Source organism: Aedes aegypti, chromosome 2 (assembly GCF_002204515.2).
Source record: "Aedes aegypti strain LVP_AGWG chromosome 2, AaegL5.0 Primary Assembly, whole genome shotgun sequence".
In the NCBI taxonomy this organism is placed as follows: Eukaryota; Metazoa; Arthropoda; class Insecta; order Diptera; family Culicidae; genus Aedes; species Aedes aegypti.
The window spans coordinates 282545905-282569215 of record NC_035108.1 but is presented as its reverse complement, the minus strand read 5'-3'; the positions used below and the strand labels follow the sequence as shown (position 1 = coordinate 282569215).

At 40.6% G+C, this 23311-nt stretch overlaps 1 protein-coding gene across 1 annotated transcript in view; it reads left to right on the top strand.

Moving 5' to 3' along the window:
- The window catches only part of LOC5565766 (lachesin), a 290625-nt gene that overhangs the window by 136172 nt on the left and 131142 nt on the right, over positions 1 to 23311 (top strand). The window contains exon 6 of the mRNA XM_001650097.2: positions 941 to 1069. Within this exon, the coding sequence (XP_001650147.2) occupies positions 941 to 1069 (129 nt within the window). The remainder of the gene's footprint in view (positions 1 to 940; positions 1070 to 23311) is intronic.

Genomic DNA, 23311 nt, shown 5'->3' with positions numbered 1-23311 from the left:
TTTCAAATTTTCATGTATGTATGTTGTATGTTTTTTAGTTTTTGAGATTTTTTTTTTATATAAAAAATCAGTCATTTTTTATCGGCCCACACAGTAGGTCTCAGCGTATTTGATTTTTTCATTTGAATAAAACCATAACTATTGAAGCTTAAGATTTCAACTTTTCAGAAAAAATATAAAACCCTGATATTTTTTTGCACAGGCTTTTTTAAGTTTTTTGAAGGGTTTTCGGTTTGGGGACCAAAGAGTGTATTACTGTCCTCATTTTTTTCTAGAAACTTCAGAAAATTCGACGTATACCCATACAAAGAACTAGTCTACGTTGTACGTAAACTTTACCATCTTCGTCAGATTTAATTATGTAGTCCCGTTTTCCGGGACATGCACGGCTTATCTCATCGCTTTTGTAGAACTGTCTAACCAGCGTAAGTGTTTCTTCAGCCAGAGATGCCCTAGTCATTTTTTTTATGGGTATTGACATAACAGTATGGACGAGAACAGCTGACAAGAGAAACAAAAGTAACGATAGGAGGTGTGCCACATTTCAGGCGAACAATTCAATACATTTGAATCCCTCCGCGACTTTGACAAGGTAATGGGCTTTCATGCCCGTTGTTCAACATCGCGGTTACAAATGATATGGAGATAGCCGGGAGACGATTTTCACGAGATCCAGTCAATTTGTCTGCTTCGCGGATGACATGGCTATTATTGGGAGAATTACTTATTACTAAAATGTTGCGTTATTTTTTATATAAATATCATTTTAACAATTAACTACTTTCAAGAAAATTTTGAACATTTTATACTTGCACGAAAAATATCAATCTTGGTTACCTGAGTTTCCCACCAACGTCGCTGCTGAAAAACTCTGTTCTTCGCAAACCGCTTGAACCTGCCCGCATTAATAAATTTTCCTTGTTTTCTTCCATTTCGCCAGTGCTGGAGTGGGACGGAGAATCGGTGGAGCTATCGAAAATCTCCCGCCTGGACATGGGTGCATACCTCTGCATTGCATCGAACGGTGTCCCGCCAACGGTGTCGAAACGAATTAAAGTCAGCGTTGACTGTAAGTACTCGAATCCTTTTTTGTTCGTTTTCCGTTACCAAATGTGCATTAGGGTGTGGCTTATATTAACCTATATGTACCTCAAAGTTTGAGCCAAAAATATCTGGCGCAAGCTATAAATGAAATTCTCACAAACATGTAATTTTCCAAATAATGTTCAATGTGTTGTCACCATTCTCTTCAAAACTAAATGATAAGTTTAGGTGAAAATGTTTGTAAAATGTTCAACTTATCTAAAATTATAACCAGTATAAGTCGAAAGAAGCTTTCTTTAATTTTTACTAAAATGAATAACTTTTTATGACCATGAGCGCTCAACCAATTTTAACCAATTTTAAGTACTTACCAATTGAGAACTTTCGAAAAATAAGCCGCACCCTTATGTTCATGTTTGCGATCGTTACTCAGTTCAGTTCGCTGGACACTGAATCGCTGATAGGGTATTGTTCCGAGCGGATCGCAAGCAAGAAGAAAAAGTGAAACTTCCGCTTGAGGGCGCGAGGAGAGGTCTAATTTCACCAGCAATTTAAATTAAATTCATTTGCATCGCATTAAAATTATCCCGGCGCTAGAGAGAAAGGCTTCTGCAAAAGTGGCAGTGTCGAGTGCTAACTGACGATGTGTCCTTGAAAGAAAGATGTGGTGAGAGTAACGGGTGGAAGTACCGGCAGGGAATATGGAAATTAAGGGATTGTAACGAACCAGTTGCTTCTGCTGACTGGTGCTGCGGTGAAACAGAATGGATTAAGTGGAAAGTCGTTAAATTTGTCACCTTTCCGGGGGATAATTACCGGTTATTGTTAACACAGAACGAGTCACGGCAGTGCGGAAGGAAACAGCGACGATGATGGTCGTGTTTACACAATTGATATCTGATACCTGTAATCCTGAAGGGACGAAGAATATGTGTTGCCAATGAAGTGAACAGCATGCAATAACTTGAAATGTGAAAATTCCTGACAAAAAAAAATCGCTATAGAGATCTCAATTATAAGCTTAGTGTTCTTATGAGCACTTCCACAGTTATTACTGAGAGCTTTCTTTGCCAATGTTGCCATTCTAGCATTCGTATATCGTGTGGCAGGTACGATGATACTCAATGCCCAGGGAAATCAAGGAAATTTCCATTACGAAAGATCCTGGACCGACCAGGAATCGAACCTAGACACCTTCAGCATGGCTTTGCTTTGTAGCCGCGGACTCTAATCACTCGGCTAAGGAAGGCCCCTAGGCTGAATAATATATTTGTTCCAAATAAACTGCATTGAAATCTGAATCCGATCGATCTAGAATCCGAAAGCGGCTAAAGTTCTCTTACAACTGATGGAAGGAAAGTCGCAAGTTCATTCCCATACTACATGATGCTGCTAGTTCAAAATCTCGCACACCCTCGCCGCAAACCCATCACCGTCATCATCGTTGATCTATGCACGATATGCGCGTAAAAAATCGAACGATAAAATACGAAATCGGCAGCGACTAAAACCCCCCGTCATCGTTTTCCCCCTTCTTTGCGATAGCGACCGTCTGATTCTTTTCCTCCATAAGCCGCACATGATTTTCCCAACGACGGGAAAGGATGAAAAGACAAGATCCTATTCCCGCCCTAGGCGCATAAAAAATTAAAGCTACACTTCTTGGAAGTTGATACGCCTCGGATTTACTTCTTTTATCTGTCTACAAATTCACACATGTCTTTCCCCTCCATCTCGTGTGGAGGCCATACACGCGTGCACCAGTACTACGAATAAAAGATCGGATACAGTCTGGTAATTTATAAGACGCTGCCACCCACTCTTTGATCGTAGGTCTTGAGATGAACTAGCCCAAGGTTACAAATCTCGTTGATAAAGAAATTATTGCGCTATTATTGGTATATCCACCTTAGGTAATAATTTCATATTATGTCTCAGCCAAAATAGATAATCCAGCGTCATTCCATCAAAAACTTCTGTGAAGTTGCGGTGAGATGAAAGTTGGTAGCAGCGTCTTATATGAGACCCGACTGTAATCGCCAGTTTGGCAGGAATTGGCTCGTCCTCGTCTACACGTTCCTTCACCGACTCACTAAAGGAAATCCGGAAAACGGAAAATAAAACGAATTGCCTGGGCAGGCGAAAGCGTTTCACTGAAGCATGCTTCAGGCGAAAGTAGCTATGGGTGGGTAAGGCCACATCTCCAACCAAACGATGGAGCCTCCTCCCGGACGAGATGATTTCGGAGGTGTGAACGAAATAATAAAAATAAATATTTGAAGGAAATCAACTGCTGCTAAAGGCGAAAGATCCACCGGGCATGATAATCTGCTCCATGCCAGGCCGCCGTATTCGGTGGGAAATGGGAACGGCGATACAGTGTAGCCATCCTTTAGTAGAACCATTCGAACATTACATTTTTTCTTATATATAGGTGTTCTGTGTTTGTGACCTAAATGACACAAAAAAATTGCATATGAATAATGATAGCAACTCTAGCACATGCTCCATCCAGAAGATCATTACAATAAATAAAAAAAGTTTTCATCCTTTTCGAGTTTGGATCCCAATTTCAAATAAGTTTCAGTAACTACTGCTCTATTTAGGGAAACTGGGGGTAAAATGAACACCCTAAGCATTTTTCATGTTTTCTTGCTTATGAAGCTGTCACATTGTTTTTCAATTGCTCAGAATTGAAGAAGGATGTTTTTGCAATGTATCAAGTTGAAATATTGTGATAGAAATAGAATTTTATCAACATTATTATAATTTTGAAAATTTCCTTCCACAAAGTCAATGTTCCAAACATGTGTGTAAAATGAACATGCAACGGGGGTAATATATTTGGGGGTAAATTAACATACCATGGGGGTAATATGAACATATACTGGGGGTAAATTGAACATGTAGTGGGGGTGAAATGAACAGCATTCAAATTGAACGGGTTGCGGCATGATTCTCGGCATCTGGTACATGATCAATGCATATGTCACAGATTATCCGGAATCGATGGAACGTTTATTTACGACCATTTGGATGGCTGTCCATTACTGTCTTTGTATTTCCTCCGGAAAACTTTAGGCATCTGATATAAAATCCAGTAGTATTCGTCTTACCATGGTCTCGAGTGGTTCACCCCATCTCGAGTGGTTCATTTTACCCCCAAAGAATCGAACTATTCAAAACATTTGTTTTAAGATTTTAGAAAATAAAAATGCTTCCTATTTCCGTCTACTTATCATAAATACTTTGAAGATATGATGTGCTACGCAGTTCAATAGATTTTTGATGATTTTAGTCATAAAAACCTTGAATTCCAGGAGTGTAATCTTATATCATATGAAAAAAACGGAGTAGAGAACTTTGTTTTGTTTACTTTTAAAGCTTTTGACAGTTCAAGATCGCGCTAGAGTTGTCGACATAGCTCCTTTGTTTGAGGATTAAGGATGCTGCTATGTTTTGCATAGATTTATAGCATAATTACCGTAAAACACAAACCTGTTTATTTTACCCCCCCTGTTCATTTTACACACAGTTCCCCTATGAAATTAGCTGTTGGGAAGTTAATTCATTGGTTTTCTTTACCTTTCAAAAAACGAGCATTTCAATTCAAAATATTCAAAAAATATGGATTCATTAGAGTAACGTAATCCAATTACAATTTCACTAGTAAATTTTACGCCAACTTACACTGCTTCAGCCATTGTGGTGGTTTTGAACATTGCATCAATCATTTGATTCAATTGTTCAGTTAAAATATAAAAATCAGAGGGAGACATGTTACTAGAAGTAGGTACATTTTCATGTTGATTTTCTGTTGGAATTTTCCGTTGATGATGAGATAGAATAGAAATAATCTGAGGCGACATAAGCATGGGTATTTTCATTTGTAATCAAAAAAAAAAATAACAATTACTTGTTGGAAAAAATGAATGGGAGGAGTTGAAAATACCTGTGACAACATTGGCACAGGAATTCCTTTTGTATTTCCATTCGAATTCAAAGGGTTCAAACGGCTGCCCGATGGATGAAACTTAGCTTTTGAATGATTAAAGCATAAACATGATAAAATTTTTCCTGATGGGTATCATTATTGAACAAGCGTTCGGTAACTGAAAAATGAGAATAGTTGGAGATTCTGCCTTGGGAATTCCAGCTACGAAAAACGTTTCAATTCATCTGCCTGGTATGAGCCTTAACGAGTCGTTCGCACGAAGGGCAATCCCAAAAGTTTGACTTATGATTGCAAGCATTCAGCATCCATGCGACAATTTTTGGTACCATGACCCCGCTTTTGATACCTACGGCACTTAAAAGGGTTCTGGAAAATTCCTCCAGGTTTATGTAAATGTTCCCATGTCACAGGACATCGACCATAAGTCTTGCTTTTTCTAAAACTTTAACTATCTTATGATCACTTTTGTCAAGTGAGCTAAATAATATTTTTGAGAAAGTCCTTTTCGACGAATACCAGATTGCATTCCATCTCATTATTATTATAATTCTCATGAGTCATATTATAAGTGATGATTCACATTAGAAGTGTACCAGAAAATTCTCTGACAACACTGTTCCGATGATTCCAAACATGTATCTGATCAGGTATTGAAATTCAGGCTACCATCGCCGGGAGCACATGTAAGCCTTCTCAAATACCGGAACAATTCTAGGGCAGCAAATAAAGTTGGCAGAAAAGGGATACGCTAGACAGAATTTCCTACGTTAGACCAAACAGTGAATGAAAGAACGGTAGAAGGAAAAACACCAGGAATATGCTTGACTTTATCCCTGCTGCATCATCGATGACGACACCACCGGTGGCTTAATAATCTGAATTACCTACTTTCTCTGTGTGCCGTTTTCCCGGAGCAGTTTGATTGAGAGGGTGTTAAGACGTTTATAGCCAGCTACAATCGGTCGTCACGTCCTGGTGGTTGGTGGGTCGAAAATGAAGCGGAAGCGGAAACACGTGCAATCAAATAAATTGGGATTTTTAAGGTTCTCTGTAGAAGCGGTTCGGGAGTGTCGAGCAGTATAATGATTAGAAAGTAGAACGCCAAAATTGAGATCAATAAATCGATTCTTACACACTAATTCAAATGATAAAAGTTGAACATTTTTCTGCATCATACCTATTATTCGAATTGTTCGATCAATATCCTAACTAATTGATTGTTTTAGTAATTATGGACGTACCAAAATTAATCAATTCATTTTTGAAAGTGTTTCCTTTTTTTCAAGAATCTTGCCTGGATTCCGTTTTCAGTATTTTAGGAATCAATCAATTTGCAGCAATTTGCACAGATCGGAACAAAATTACAAGCATTTAATATTCTCTTGAATATCTTAACCATCTAAGCAGGTCCATAGAGGTTTTTTAAGCAACACGCTAAAGATCTTGAAAAAAATGTGTTTTTATTCAATAGATCCGATTTCGGACTTTGAACAAAAACATTGACACGACACACAGTGGCCCAAAGCTGGCCAAAAGTCAAAATAAAGAAGTTTCCAATTTCGGTCTCGAATAATTTTTCTTGATTTCTTCAGTATTGAATAACAATTCCCCAAAATTTCAGATCGATCGGTGAATATTTCGATTTTTTACAGCATGTGACCTGGAGAGATGTCAGCTGAAATTGACCCTTTTGAATTTTTCAAATTTCGTGAAGGTTGTTCTAAAGAAATTGCAGTTTCTGTACTAAATCATGACCAAATCTTTCTCAACCGGTCTCATTCGAAAGAACATACCTTATTTATTGAAGATATTTTCAACCACACTTTACATGTTTACCATTTGAGAATGTAAAGAAGTGTATAACAAAGAGCTCCTTCAAAAATAAGGCATTTTTTTCAAATGTAGTGCAAGATATCTGGGAAACGCTCTAAAATGATCATTTACCCCTCAATTTGTGGCAAATATTCCATAGTATTCGATGTACTATGGCTTCACTTGCGCTTTTTTGCGCCAAGATTAGAAAAAATATCTTTTAGTTGCACTGTGAATCAGCCCATTAGACCATCATACTTGTTATAAATATCGCATTTTTTACCGCTATAAGCTCCCGAATAGATTCAAAAACCACCTCGAGCTTGCCTACGAGACTTAACTTCAAGTTTTCATCGAAATAATGACGTTTCATTCGATTTTGATCTGGGTACGGATTTCATTGATTGAATTAAAAAAATTTGCTATTTTAAGCTAATTCCGTCAAATGTACCGGATATATAGATTTTCTGTTTCAGCGATTATTTCTACCGAAATACCTCTAAACATCATGTTTTGTTAAATAATTAGCATTTTTGAACGTTTTGAGTGAAACGCCCAATATCACAACCGAAACACGTTACTGATGAAACGTTTTTCGGACTGAAGTGGGAATCGAACCCGCACTACTTGATCGATGCGGCTAAATGCTTTGGATTGGAGAATCCCAGGAGAAGTACTTGCAGAAGCCTATCGAAGGATTCCTGAGGAAATCATTGAAGGAGTTCCTGAAAAAAACCCTGGAACATCAAAGATGTTTCTTGGCTACGCAGTCTTTATTTTTTTAACGCTTTTTTTTCAATAAATACTGCGACGTCTTTCGTCGTCTGTCACCTGTAGTAAACCAGTACGTGGAAAGTTATCAAGCCGGCTTCGTTGACGGCCGATTGACAACGGACCAGATCTTTACTGTACGGTAAATCCTCCAAAAATGTCGTGAATACCAGGTTCCAATGCATCACCCTTCATTGATTTTAAGACGGCATACGATAGTATCGACCACGTAGAGCTATGGAAAATCATGGACGAAAACAACTTTCCCGGGAAACTCACGAGACTGATAAGAGCGACGATGGAGGGCGTGCAAAATTGTGGTTTCAGGCGAACATTCGTTCTTTTGGATCCCACCGGGGACTACGACAAGGTGATGGACTTTCGTGCGTGTTGTTCAATATTGCGCTAGAAGGTGTCATGCGGAGAGCCGGGCTCAACAGCCTGGGTACGATTTTTACTAGATCCAGTCAATTTGTTTGCTTCGCGGATGACATGGACCTTGTCAGCCAAACATTTGAAAAGGTTGCAGACCTGTACACCCGCCTGAAACGCGAGGCAGCAAAGATTGGACTGGTGGTGAATGCGGCCAAGACAAATTACATGTTAGCTGGTGGGGCCGAGCGCGACAGGGCTCGCCTAGGTAGCAGTGTTACGATAGACGGGGATACCGTCGAGGTGGTCAACGAGTTCGTCTACCTTGGATCCTTGCTGACGGCTGACAATAACGTTGGCCGTGAAATACGGAGGCGCATAATCAGTGGAAGTCGGGCCTACTATGGCCTCCACAAGAAGCTGTGATAAAAAAAGATTCACACCCGCACCAAATGTATCATGTACAAAACGCTCATAAGGCCGGTAGTCTTCTACGGGCATGAAACGTGGACGATGCTCGAGGAGGACTTGCAAGCACTTAGAGTCTTCGAACGTCGGGTGCTTAGGACGATCTTCGGCGGTGTGCAGGAAAACGGTGTGTGGAGGCGAAGGATGAACCACGAGCTCGCCCAACCAGAAGGTGGCCAAAGCTGGAAGGATACGGTGGTCAGGGCATGTTGCAAGAATGCCGGACAGCAACCCTGCAAAGGTGTTCGCTTCGGATCCGGGTGTTGTGGCGAGTATTGTGGCGTGAAATTGTTGATTTAGTTTTATCTGTTTAGATATCAACTAAATAAATGAAATTACTGCGTAGACGAAGAGCATATTTCATTAAAATATGCAATTAGTTGTGTACCAGCTCATCCCTGAAACAATTTCTAGAGGAAACACTTTGGAATTTTTTCTAAAGCAATCCTTGTTGAAACTCCTGAAGCAAAAAAACTGAAGAAATCCCTGCAGGAATCGTTGTACAGATTTGACTAGAGAAATCCCTGGAGGTTTCTCAGGAGAAACTCCTGTAGGAATCTCTGAAGGGCTTCTGGAATAATACCAGGAGAATCCTTGGGGGTATTCCACGAAGAATCACTGTAGAGATTTTGCTGGAGGAATTTGCAGAAAAATCCCCGAAAAACTCTGTAGAGATCATCTCAGTAGAAATCTCTGGAGAATTCCATGAAGAGATTCGCTAAAAGGAATTAATGTATAGCATTTACTGGAGGACTTTTTTTAGAGATTTTCCTAAAACAATCCCTGAAGTATTTGTTGGGATGATTTCTGATGAAATTCCTAGAAGAATTCATACAAGAATCTCTGAGTGAATTTCAAGAAGAAGTCTTGGAGAAATCCCCGAAAGATGTTCCTAGTTGAACTTCTGGAGCAAACCTTGGGGATATGAAAACAACTAACTGAACTTTGACATACTCTAATAATCCCTTAATAAAATTACAAAAGGGTAGCCTTAAATACTAGAAGAAATCGCTTGAAAAATCTCTGGAGTAATTCCGGAACTTTCCTGAAAGAATTCCTGAAACAGATCTTGGAGGATTTCTGGGAGAAAATTCTGGAAGAATCCCAGTAAAAATGTTACTGGAGTAGTCTATGAAGGAATCACTCGAGACATTCCTGCAAGGATTAATAGATGTTTTTGGTTTCGAAAACAGCAATTTGTCCCAGTTGTTGTAGTCCCATATCAAAAATAAAGGTATAACAGGCTCTATATCCCCAATAGCAACCGCAAAACGTGAATCTGTGAGGTGGTTCCAAGTTAAAATGCAATGCAGAAGTAAACTACAAAATTATACAAATTTGTATGAAAAGACAAACTTTAATCTTTGATCATTGTACCCTTAATGTCTACTTTTTTATATGGGACATTTTTTGCTTTAATCGGTAGTGTAGTTTCCACATAAAATTCCTTGTTTTTTTTCTACTAAAGCTTCAAAAACAACTTTTGAGCATTTTAAGTAGGGAGATTCACGGCTTCAGCACCATTTCCAACGCCAAGAATGCAGTATTTTTATATCAAAACACACCAATGAAAATATTCAGATAATTCTTTGTTCCGTCATCTTCCCGTTGACGACATTTCCGAGACTGAACAAACAATTTCGCCAGAGATGCCATCAATTCAAATGAACACGCCTCACAATGCGACTGATTTGGAGCTGCAGATGAGATCCACCAGCAGTTCTTACGGCCTCATGTTGTAAGTTTCACATCTTCTCATAACCACTGTGCCATTTAAAAAGAGAATAATTTCAAAAGTATTACTTTTGGAGCTTGTCAAACATAAACCAGTATTGAAATTTTTGTTGTTAAATATTCTTTATTCCCTATTTATATTACTTTCATACATACAGAGGCTGACTGATAATTTAAAATCTCTTTTTGAGTTTAAGAAAGTTACAAAAGTAGCGCGGAAATGGCTTATATTGCCAAAAATAAGTAAATTACCCTATGCAGAACTATGTCGATAAGTATTTGAAGATTGAATCACGTGGGAAACAAATGAATATAAGCTGCGAAAACATGCATACAAGTTGCTTGAAATCCACGATTAGAACATTTTCCAAAGCCAATATCTCAAAAACTTGGCATGCCATGATATTTTTCAAAATGGCAATGGATTCAGCAACCATGAGTTAAGTAGATAACGGTATTTTGATGCTTGAGAAAACAAATTGTTCCATAGTCTTTTCTCAGAGGTCCATGCAGCTTTTCTCTAAAAAACTCTTATGGATCAAATCTTCTTTTGAAAATTATAGAAATCCCTCAAGGGATCAAATCAAAGCAAATCGCCTTTGGTAAGCGCATACCAAGTGCAGAACAAATTCATAAATATTTTATTGCTTCCTTCCACTTTCCACTTTGACCAGCAAAACGTTCGCTAGTCTTTTCTTCGGTTTCTTATCATCCATTGGAGCACTCCCAACAAACTCAAAAAAAAAATCGACGTCACTAGAGTCAGAAGAGCCTCTTCAGTGAGTCAGGGGGCACATTTTGAAGAGGCAATTCAATTTGCTGTCTGCTGTCCCCGTTGGTTGATGCTTCCTTGACTGGAAACCACTTGTCTATTATCCCCAAGGGTCGTCAAATCTCCGAACCGCAAATTTTTATGATGCCAAACACAATCAACACTTTTGTGAGGAAAATCGCCTCTCTGCTTCAGGGTAAGGAATCTGAAGACGCTGACCTCCTACTCAACACCTTTAGCATTGAAAAACAGACAATACACTTGAAATAGATTATATTAGAATTCATCGCCTAGTTTGTGTAACAAGACCTGTAATCTACAGTAGATGTCGGTAATGAAGAATGTCAAATACGAAGAAAAACAAGACGCGCGCCTTTGATTGTGAGGTTTCTATTTTCATTCGCCATACGATATATTTGTACTTGTGATTCAGCAAATACAAAATAAACAACCTCCGATTTTAAAATGCTGGTTTCAATATAGCAATTGTTTGTTATTAACTTGTAGATTGAATTTTATTTTGAAGCAGGTTCCATAAATTCTATGAAACTGTGTCGTTGCAGAAAAGAACGAATGATTTCGTAGTTCAAACAAACGATTTCGTTAGATAAAACTCAATATGTTTTCATTGTGGTCGATGGATATTTCTTCAGTGTGACGTCTATTTGTCTGTTTCTTTGCTTTGCGAAACAAACAGCATGTGCTACCGTCCGGTGAGTCGTTTTCCCATTCAAGTCCTGCCGACGAGTCTTGACAGTATCCTGCCGCATATTTTTGAATGCGAAGATTCGGAGCATGTTTTGTTGTCTCCTTTACGACATCATTAAAACGATGTTTGTCTGATTTTCCCCAGTGCCGTACCACAGCAACCCACCTTTACAAAGTGTACATGAGAGAATGATACCGATGATGTCTGATAGAGGGGGTAATTCAAGCCATTCATTCAATGTTGATGCGCCATAACGATTATTGGATTAAGGTCAATCGTTACGCCCATTGGGAATCTTCCTTTAATCGCTCATTTATGGATTTGTTATGCTTGGGTTTGTTTGTGGGATGTAATATGGATTTGAAATAAAACAGTGGAAATGTATTTGAATTGATTCGAAATGGTTGGCCAGAACAGTTTCCGTTCGATTTTGACAACCTGCCCGATATCTTAATATTGTCAAATGCAAATTTTATAGTAATCAAACTATTTCAAACTTGTCCACGGTGCTCCCCTGACCATTATTATCAGAAAAAAATCTCCATTAAATCTGTGCTCACCAGTCGGTTTCTATAGCTAAGCTGTATGCCTGGGCAAAATTTCAAAAATATCGTAGGACCCGTTTTGAAGTAACGCCCTTTTGATTGTATAAGTCTACAAATTCAATAGAAATATGAGATATTTTGGCGCGGTAAATGGCTGGGCATGGCGTACCATTGGTACCTCGCGTACCTGCAGGAATAAAATAGACCCCTTTGTGCGGTCCTTAGCCTCTTGCCCAGCAACTCCTATCCCTACCTCCTCGTGGTACTGGCCGGGGTACGAGTAACCTTGGGGAAGATCGGGTAACCAACTCCCGGTGGGAACTTTGGTCGTTTGTTGACAGGGAAGTGGGGGGGGATTTGCTTTTGCTTCTGCAAACCTTGAGCGTCTGTACTCCATGTTAGAAGCGGCTCACAACAGCGTCTGTTCCCCATGTCCGGCGCGGCTGATCATCGTCCGAGTGCCAGAGAAGGACTCTAAGCTAAACTGCGCACTATGGCCCTCCGAACATTTAGGGGGAATGGTCCTCCGGAAATCTAGGGGGTTGGTGTCAGGCCCTGCAAGCCAAGCGTAAAAACACATCAGCACAGGAACGTCAACGAGAGAATACGGACCGCAACAATCGGCAAAGACCACAGCGACGAAAATGGACTAGCGATTGGAAACTCGGTACGTGGAACTGCAAATCTCTCAACTTCATTGGAAGTACTCGCATACTCTCCGATGTACTGAAGACCCGCGGTTTCGACATCGTAGCGCTGCAGGAGGTGTGTTGGACATAAGCATTGGTGCGAACGTTTAGAGGTAATCATACCATCTACCAGAGCTGCGGCAACACACGCGAGCTGGGAACAGCTTTCATAGTGATGGGTGATATGCAAAGGCGCGTGATCGGGTGGTGGCCGATCAATGAACGAATGTGCAAGCTGAGAATCAAAGGCCGATTCTTTAACTTCAGCATAATCAACGTGCATAGCCCACACTCCGGAAGCACTGATGATGACAAGGACGCATTTTACGCGCAGCTCGAACGCGAGTACGACCGCTGCCCAAGCCACGACGTCAAGATCATCATAGGAGATTTGAACGCTCAGGTTGGCCAGGAGGAGGAGTTTAGACCGACGATTGGAAAGTTCAGCTGGAGCTACTAGTTTCGGCGCTGCAGTCTTGGGTAATCAAAACGACTGTTTTAGATTTTTCCCGACGTTCAGCGCCCACCGGCTGACGAACGAGAACGGCCTACGACTGATAGATTTCGCCACCTCCAAGAGCATGGCCATTCGTAGCACCTATTTCCAGCACAGCCTCCCGTATCGGTACACCTGGAGATCACCTCAGCTGACAGAATCGCAAATCGACCACGTTTTGATCGATGGACGGCACTTCTCCAACATAAACGACGTCAGAACCTATCGTGGCGCCAACATTGACTCCGACCACTACCTGGTGATGGTGAAACTGCGCCCAAAACTATACGTCATCAACAATGTACGGTACCGACGCCCGCCCCGGTACAATCTCGAGCGGCTGAAACAACCGGATGTCGCCAATGCGTACGCGCAGCATCTTGAGGCAGCGTTGCCGGATGAGGGCGAGCTCGATAGGGCCCCTCTTGAGGACTGCTGGAGGACAGTCAAAGCAGCCATTAACGACGCTGCCGAAAGCGTTGTCGGATAAGTGGAACGGAGCTCAAGAAACGATTGGTTCGACGAGGAGTGCCAGGAGGTTTTAGAGGAGAAGAATGCAGCGCGGGCTGCAATGCTGCAGCATGGTACGCGGCAAAACGTGGAACGATACAGACTGAAGCGGAAACAATAAACCCGCCTATTCCAGGACAAAAAGCACCGCCTGAAAGAGGTGGAATGCCAAGAGATGGAGTTGCTGTACCGTTCTCAAAAAACGCGGAAGTTCTATCAGAAGCTCAACACATCCCGCAAAGGCTTCGTGCCGCGAGCTGAGATGTGCCGGGATAAGGATGGGAGCATCTTGACGGATGGACGCGAGGTGATCGAAAGGTGGAAGCAGCACTACGATGAACACCTGAATGGCGCAGAGAACACAGGCACAGAAGGTCAGGACCGCGAAGGCGATGGCTACGTCAGCACAGTGGACAGCGGAAATCAACCAGCTCCCACGATGGGGGAAGTTAAGGATGCCATTCAACAGCTCAAGAACAACAAAGCCGCTGGCAAGGATGGTATCAGAGCCGAACTCATCAAGATTGGCCCGGACAGGTTAGCCGCTTGTCTGCATCGGCTGATAGTCAGAATCTGGGAAACGGAACAGCTACCGGAGGAGTGGAAGCAAGGCGTTATATGCTTCTTCTTCTTTCTGGCGTTACGTCCCCACTGGGACAGAGCCTGCTTCTCAGCTTAGTGTTCTTATGAGCACTTCCACAGTTATTAACTGAGAGCTTACTATGCCAATGACCAGTTTTGCATGTGTATATCGTGTGGCAGGTACGAAGATAATCTATGCCCTGGGAAGTCGAGAAAATTTCCAACCCGAAAAGATCCTCGACCGATGGGATTCGAACCCACGACCCTCAGCTTGGTCTTGCTGAATAGCTGCGCGTTTACCGCTACGGCTATCTGGGCCCCTTATATGCCCAATCTACAAAAAGGGCGACAAACTGGAGTGTGAAAATTATCGTGCAATCACCATCCTAAACGCCGCCTATAAAGTGCTATCCCAGATTCTCTTCCGTCGTCTATCACCTATAGCAAACGAGTTCGTGGGAAGTTATCAAGCTGGTTTCATCGACGGCCGCTCGACAACGGACCAGATCTTTTCCGTGCGGCAAATCCTCCAGAAATGCCGTGAGTACCAGGTCCCTACGCACCATTTGTTCATCGATTTCAAGGCAGTATAGGATAGTGTCGACCGCATAGAGCTTTGGAAAATCATGGACGAGAACAGCTTACCCAGGAAGCTCACAAGATTGATCAGAGCAACGATGGACGGTGTGCAAAACTGCGTGAAGATCTCGGGCGAACACTCCAGTTCGTTCGAGTCTCGGCGGGGACTACGACAGGGCGACGGACTTTCGTGCCTGTTGTTCAATATTGCGCTTGAAGGTGTCATGCGGAGAGCCGGACTTAACAGTCGAGGCACGATTTTCACGAGATCCGGACAATTTGTTTGCTTCGCGGACGACATGGATATTATTGGGAGAAAATTTGAAACGGTGGCAGATTTGTTCACCCGCCTGAAACGCGAAGCAACAAGAGTCGGGCTAATGGTGAATGCGTCGAAAACAAAGTACATGCTGGTTGGCGGAACTGAGCGCGACAGGGCCCGCCTAGGAAGCAGTGTTACGATAGACGGGGATACCTTCGAGGTGGTGGACGAGTTCGTCTACCTCGGATCCTTGTTGACGGCTGACAACAATGTTAGTCGGGAAATACGAAGGCGCATCATCAGCGGAAGTCGTGCCTACTATGGGCTCCAGAAGAAACTGCGGTCAAGAAAGATTCACCCCCGCACCAAATTCACGATGTACAAAACGCTCATAAGACCGGTAGTCCTCTATGGGCATGAGGCGTGGACTATGCTCGAGGAGGACTTGCGAGCTCTTGGGGTTTTCGAACGCCGAGTGCTAAGGACGATCTTCGGTGGTTGATGCTTATTGGTCGTGAGAAATATACCATCAAAAGTTGGTTCAAATTTGGTGTTTTTAGTTATTTGTAACTTCTAGGTGGAGTTTTGAATGAGAAAATCAACAAAATATGGAGTTACGCCCTTTTGGAGGTATAACCATTAACGACACTAGTTTTAAATATATTAAATAGGCATTATAATAACGTCATGCAAGTTCAAATGTTTTCAATGACACATTGCTATTATATGCTGCAAAAGTCCCTCACAATTAACTGATTTTTCATAGGCTTAAGTGCTATAAGGCATTTTGGAGCCAATTTCATCATGACACCAAATTAGTTTTCATGCAACAATATTCTAGATAGTTTAGTTAAGCAATTAACTCACGATTCAGATTATTGAACATGCAATTCATGTTGTATATCGAAGCGTAAGTTGACGTCAGAGAATACTTTCGGACTTCAATTTTCGATCATAGATAGCAGGGTATGGAAAAAAATGAAATTAACGAAGTAGAAAGCAGCGATATAAAATGGAAAAAAATAATGCAAAGTATAGTACATCCGTTATCATTTTGTTAAATATGGGGGTCGACGTGGCGGAGTTGGCTGCACGTTCGTTTTATATGCGGATGATCATGGGTTTGATTCCCAGCCCTCCCAAAACAACTTTTCGTCAAGCCACATGAAAGCGGCTTGGCATCTTGTCCCTCTTCTAGAGCATCTGCTCTTAATGATCCTGATAACCGACAACCAGACCAGACCGCAACGGTTCCTAATCTGTGGGGTCGTCGGACATTGGGGTGGGCGGTCTCGAGTTAAGACATTCCTCAACTTGTATAAGAAGAGTATTGAAGTCTTCAGGCGAGAGTGGTGTTTCTCCAACGACCTTATTCAAAAGATTCTTGGCTGACCGGACAGCAGTTTCCCACAGGTTTCCGAAATGTGGGGCGCTGGGCGGATTGAAATGCCATTGAATTCTCCCTGTTCAGTGCAATCTTCGGTGATCCGTTCTTGATGCTCCGAATCCCTCAACAGCTTTAAAAAAATACCTGCATTTTATTCTTGGCATCAACGAAATTCGTTCCGTTGTCGGAATAGAAGTAACGACACCTTCCTCTTCTTGAGGTGAAACGATGGACGGTTTGAAGGAAGCTTATCTCTTATGCCATGTATGACGGCTGAATCAGGTACGACCAAGAGCAGCATGTGCAAAGTAGCTTGACTGAAAAAGTTTCCAAGAGTTCCTGGCAACATTATTGACAATTTCTTCAGACACCTATTGGCTCTTGCGAAGCAAAATTTTTTCAAAATATGCAAAATTATGGGAAATTTTTTGAAAAAAAAATTCATGAAATTTTGGGCAGTATCATCAATTAATGGATGGTATTTTTGTTGAAATCATTCCAATTACTTAAACCACAGCGGACTCTTGTACATATGATTAATAGTTGGCTAGAAATTAAGTGGACTTAATACAACTTGGTGAATCACACACTCCCAGACAACCAGAAATCGCATTAAAGTTAACATAATAACTCGTTAATTCACACAAACTCCATCAAACCCGCAAAACACGGTGAATAAAATCGTCAGATTGATGAGTTTCCTCGCATAAAATGATTTTTTCTGAGTTTATTTGTACATTTTGTTTCGTCCGGTACTGTCGTACAAAGTTAAGTCGTGTTAGATCACAGGTTAGTTCGGTAGAAAATTTATACATTTCATCACATAATATATGCACGTATATCGCCTTCACTTTTGTACGTAGAAGGCCTTTTCACGACATCTTATAAGTGAAATTTTGCACATGGAAAGCCTCCAGGTGATTTCATTATACTTACATTTTGGTTGTCTGGGTAGCTGTTGAGGCTGGTATGCGTTATGGTTACGATAGTAACACCACGTCAGTCTTTGTTTCCGAGACTGATCACCAAAACGACTGCTGGGCTGCATCACAGTGGTTGAAATTTAACTGTGATACTTCCGTTTTGGCTTCTTTGATACTCCGCTTGTGCCCGGACATTTGGGTCCGCCCATTAAGTGTCCGTTGCCTGATCTGTCGACACATATTAGGCACTAAGCGATTTGCTTACAATCGCTTGCCCTATGGCCTTTGGTGCCACATTTTTTACATAGCTTATTCTGTCGGGACCATTGCAATTACACGATTTATGGCCCTTCCCGAAGCACTTGAAACAAACTACAGGAGGATGTTGTATGCTTAGCCGGCAAACCGACCAGCCTACCTTGAGTATGCCCAAGTTCTTCGCATAGTAATCCTCTGCAACTGGCAGTTTTATTTCCGCCAACTGAGTGCCTTGCGGGCCCTTTCTAATGAGGATGGCCACACTGCTCTTTGAGAGCAGCCGAGACCTCAGCCGGAGAGTCACTTCTGCAGTTAGGGATCTCACATCAACGTTGTCACCAAGTACTTCTCGTGCTAGTTGCTTTTAGGCTGCACCCTTTTGCTTGGCGTCCTTCTTAAATACTAGGATCATTTCAGCAATCCTAATCTACTGTATGCTCCGCACATCTGTGCCCTATGGCGATAGCTTCTCCATGCTTTGCATCGCCTTCAGAACCTCGGCGTATTTCGAGTTGGAACGAGGGCTTCGCCTAAGTTCCAACGTTTCGCAGTTTTCGGTTTAGGATTCTCCTAGATCGCCATTTTCGGTTTTTTCCTTACTTTCTTCTATCCGACTCATATCCGTGGGTTGCTATTACTTTGCATCCGTGGTTCATGTGCTGCCTGTTTCGGCCTTCAGTGCATCGGAAAGTATGCGTGTTCTTCCAATGGAGTTGAGAGATTTGCAATTTCACGTATCATAAAACGGGGTAACTTTGATAGTTTTTGCGAAGAAAACTTGAATATTTATGCATGCTGTTTCAAAGAATTATAATTTATATTTTAAAACAAGTACTGGTATCCTAACTACAAATTGCAGTTGATAGATTGCCAAAAGATTCATTCTGAATGAATATATCATTTTTCAAATAATCGAAAGTCGGTTTTCTGTTTTGGGGTAACTTTGATAATGGAGAATAAATCGAACAAAATTGTATGCATTACGGAACATTTATAGGGCGTTGTATACCTCTAGGCCAGTGGTCACCAAACTGCGACCCGCGGGCCGCATGCGGCCTCAGCAAGGTGTTATGCAGTTTGTGGAGTGATTTTGAATATTGAAATAGTGTGGCCCGTATGTTGTGATTTCAGAAGTTAAAAAATTATCTTCTGTAAAATCTCGCAAATATTTTAATATGGTGAGCCATTGAATTGATTTTCAGATTTTATTATTTCCCATATGTTGAACAGTGGCATATGGCTATCGAGAATTTAAAATGATATAATTTCTTGTTGATAGTTTGTCCAATAACCCAAACTTTCTTAAACTCTTGATTAAATCGTTTCTTCAAAACTACAAAGTTGCAACGTTCCAGTAGCTTTTTTTTTCTCTTAAAGTTCAAGAAAGAAAGTGTTTTTCCTAATATTTCTATTTTAGTTCCAAAATTACGCTGAAGTTTTAGTTTCACTGTGGCTAAGGATTTTTCTTTATAACATACAGGTTAATTGTTAATATTATACTAGTATTGCAATCATCAAATTGGAGAAAGTATCAAAAGTTTGTCAAAAATTGTTTAATATTTGAAAAAATAATCCACATGCTTTATCTCTTGAATCGTAATTGGATTGTTTGTGACCGTAATGTTTCACTTCAGGAAATCGTATAATTTTTGACATGTCAAGCGTGTGCTAGAATAAGGGCGTAAGTCGTATGATCGATTTATCTTCATCGATCCTCTCTTTTGCGAATAAAGATGATTAGACGCAAGTTTGTCAGCATTTCTTCAACTCAGGACGCAAGATTGCGTCGCTGCCAAGCGGTCTGAAGTGAAAAAAATATATCAAACCCGCATCTCGTCACTTTTATTCACAGAAGAGAAGATCGCTGAAGAGAAATTGATCATGCAACTTACGCCCTTATTCTAGCACACGCTTGATGTTTCTTTGCACGAAGGACGAACTCTTGAGAATCCAGGGTCATCGGTGTTATTATAAAAGAATATTGAAACCGTTAGTAACTGTTGAACACAATAGGCATGCTTATTTCAGAAGTCACCTGTCGACCCCGATAGAAACCCAGTCAAATTGAGTGACAACTATCGAAAAACTCGACTGACAGAGTCGTGCAGAGCGAAATTTTTGGGCGACAAAAACTCTAGTCGAGTCGTTTCGATCGGACTTAAAAAATAGATATGTGAGGCCCACGACGTGTTTTAGAAGTATTGTGGTGGCATGCTTAACCAGTTAACCACTTCTTCTTCTTCTTTTTTGGCGTTACGTCCCCACTGGGACAGAGCCTGCTTCTCAGATTAGTGTTCTTATGAGCACATCCACAGTTATTAACTGAGAGCTTACTATGCCAATGACCATTTTTGCATGCGTATATCGTGTGGCAGGTACGAAGATACTCTATGCCCTGGGAAGTCGAGAAAATTTCCAACCCGAAAAGATCCTCGACCGGTGGGATTCGAACCCACGACCCTCAGCTTGGTCTTGCTGAATAGCTGCGCGTTTACCGCTACGGCTATTTGGGCCCCTGAGGATCACTACTCTAGGCGTTTAACGCTGTATGGAAATTTCTGACTTAGATTACAAAAATGGTCCCAGTTTGTAAAAATGGTTTTCGTAAAAAGATTTGAGACCCAATTCATGTTTTGCTACTACTAGGCTGTCAAGGATAAGTGAAGAACTCATTGTGACCTCATGAAATAGTGATCGTACAACAGATTGTTTGTAAGCTTTTCAAAAATGCTAAAATCTTATAAATTTTTAATATTTGTAAATAAATCCTCTAATGTACTTGATTGCAACGAAAATAGGTTTGAAATGAAGTGTCATACTAATATTCTCTACTTTTGCCTTCGTTTTGCTTAAATCATTAACAGAAACTTTGTTATTTCGTTTAGTACGTTGTGGGTCTCGCACTATCAAAGTTACCCGCATTATCAATGTTACCCCCGTTTTACGGTACTGAGTTTCCAATCGCTAGTCCATTTCTGTCGCTGTGATCATTGCAGATTATTCTGAACCGTATTCTCTCGTTGATGTTCCTGTGCATATGTATTTTTACGGTTGCCCTTGCCCTGCAAGGGCCTTACAACAACCCCCTAGATTTCCAGAGGACCTTTCCCCCCAAATGTTCGGATTACTATAGTGCACAGTTTATCTAAGTGTCTCTCTCTGGCATTTGGACGGTATTTAGCAACCCCTAACATGGGGAACAGGTTTGCAGAAGTAGAAAATACCAGAAAATACCTTTGAAGCAATTGTAATTATCAAGTTATCGACTGGTCTGAACAAACATCCTAATTCATGTTTGTTGAGGATGAGAAGATTGAAATGACAAGAATAAAAAAAAGTTTATCGATCACAGATGATTAATGTTGTTGTTTTTGGGGAATCTTAATCAAATGATTAAGTTAACAGATATCGTAGATCAAACTGGTATTTTTTCTCAACTGATCCACAACTGGACAAAGGAAAATAAAAATTACGTTTTTAAAAAAACTTCTATATTTGTTTTATATTTTTCCTGGAGGTTTGCACAAAAATCAAATTAAGGATAATTTAGATTTGGTGGATGTTAATTTGTGTATGAACCTCATGAGAGTACGGTACGTACTGTATATACTGTATATATAGAATATTCTTTTTGGTACCTGTTCAATATTGCTGTACTCACCCTACCGCATGAAAACTGAGAACAACATGAAGACAAGCTTCCGCTTCTAACATTTAACCTTCAGTAATCAAGATAATTGCATCAACACCTTTGCCTTTATGCTACGCCATAACCGTTGCAAAATCAAATTCAGCACAAGGCTCCGACTGATGGTGCTGCTCTTTAACCTCAAGAGACTTCAATCAAAAAGCCTCCGAGAGTTGAACGGTGAACAGCCCTGTAAAACGGCTCTAAAATTTAAGCCACCGATTTACATAATGGCCTACACAATAATTTGGCCCATTTGTGAGTTTCCTTTCTTACCTCCTCGATGTCGGCAGACATTCCCCCAACCATTTTCCCATTGCAAGCGGGAAAAAATGAGAGGGGAGAGTGGATGCTTACCAAGTTGAAACATTATTTTCCTCTGGTCGTCATGCGGAGTTTCCACTACTGCTGCTCTCGTCGAATCCTTCTGTCTGGTGGACCAATTTTGGCGAGCGTTGCCAAAAAGTAACTGGCAAGCCAGAACAGGAACACAGACAAATCCGGAAAAACAAATGAAAAGTTGTTGCCGAAAAATCCAACCACGAAATGTTCTCCCCCTCCCCCCTCTGCTTCCTGGCCCACCATTTCGTTTTAGCAGTGCCGTAGCTCGCATTTGTTCCACGATGTAGACATAATCGTAAAATGAATCGCATAATAATTTTAATGCCAGTCATAAAATCAACACTGTGCTGTTGCTGATGTTTCTGATGCGGCTTTCTGCTAACATGATTCTTTGGATTTGAGTAGGGAGATTTTAAGGTGTACGCAGAGGCTGACAATTGTTTTCATCCATTGTTGATCCTGATTGTTACTCTCATAATTACTATTTACATTGGAAAGGTTGACATTTAAATTGTTTTGTTGAATCAATATTTAATTTATCAAGTGCCACACATTTTTGTAAGTCATCAAAAAGTCCTGAATTTTAAATCTAAAATAGAAAACTTTTTGTGACAAAATTTAAAAATTTCAATTTTTGTATCTGTTGTCATGTTTTATCCTATACTGCATGTGAAATATTTGAGAAGAAATGTTTCAATTTTTAAATTAATTTCAGCTGAATTTAGTACATATATTTCCAGTATACAAAATCCCCATACAATTCCGTACAAAATCTTGTATTATTTGACAGATAGGCGTATTTCAACCTCAAATGTAAGGCCGTGTTTAGCGTCGTGATTCATTTAATAAACATTTTCCATAGATATCTATGGACTGACTTTGACGTATTTTAAGAGGTTTGACTATTTCAATTGATGATTTGACTTTCCTATGCAGCTACTACTGACGGAGAGATGAAAGGTAGTTTCTTGGTGATGATTTTGTGATCTCGGTTACTGATAAAGGAGTCTGAAAAATATATGGAAGCAAGCCATGTTTATCTTGTGTGTTTGGTAAAGGTGTGTATTATGCAAAATAATCTTAGAATATTCTGCAATAAACTGTTAGAGCACTGGTCACCTGGATTCGCAATAAGTTCGTCGTTTTTAGGGGTATAACTATTAACTCTAACGACAAGCATACTTTGAGTTTTTGACCAGCATTTTCTTAATACATTTTACGATAGTTATAGTAAACTATAGAAGAATAATGTAACTGAAACTGAAATTTGTCCTCTATGTTATCTACACTCTAATAATTATACAATCCAAAAACAATGAGTTTACAGTCACAGTTCAAAACTGTTTCCGTTCTATTTATTGAAACTTTTCACAACAAAAGTATTTGGTGTTGGCTGTGCATAATGATAAAATT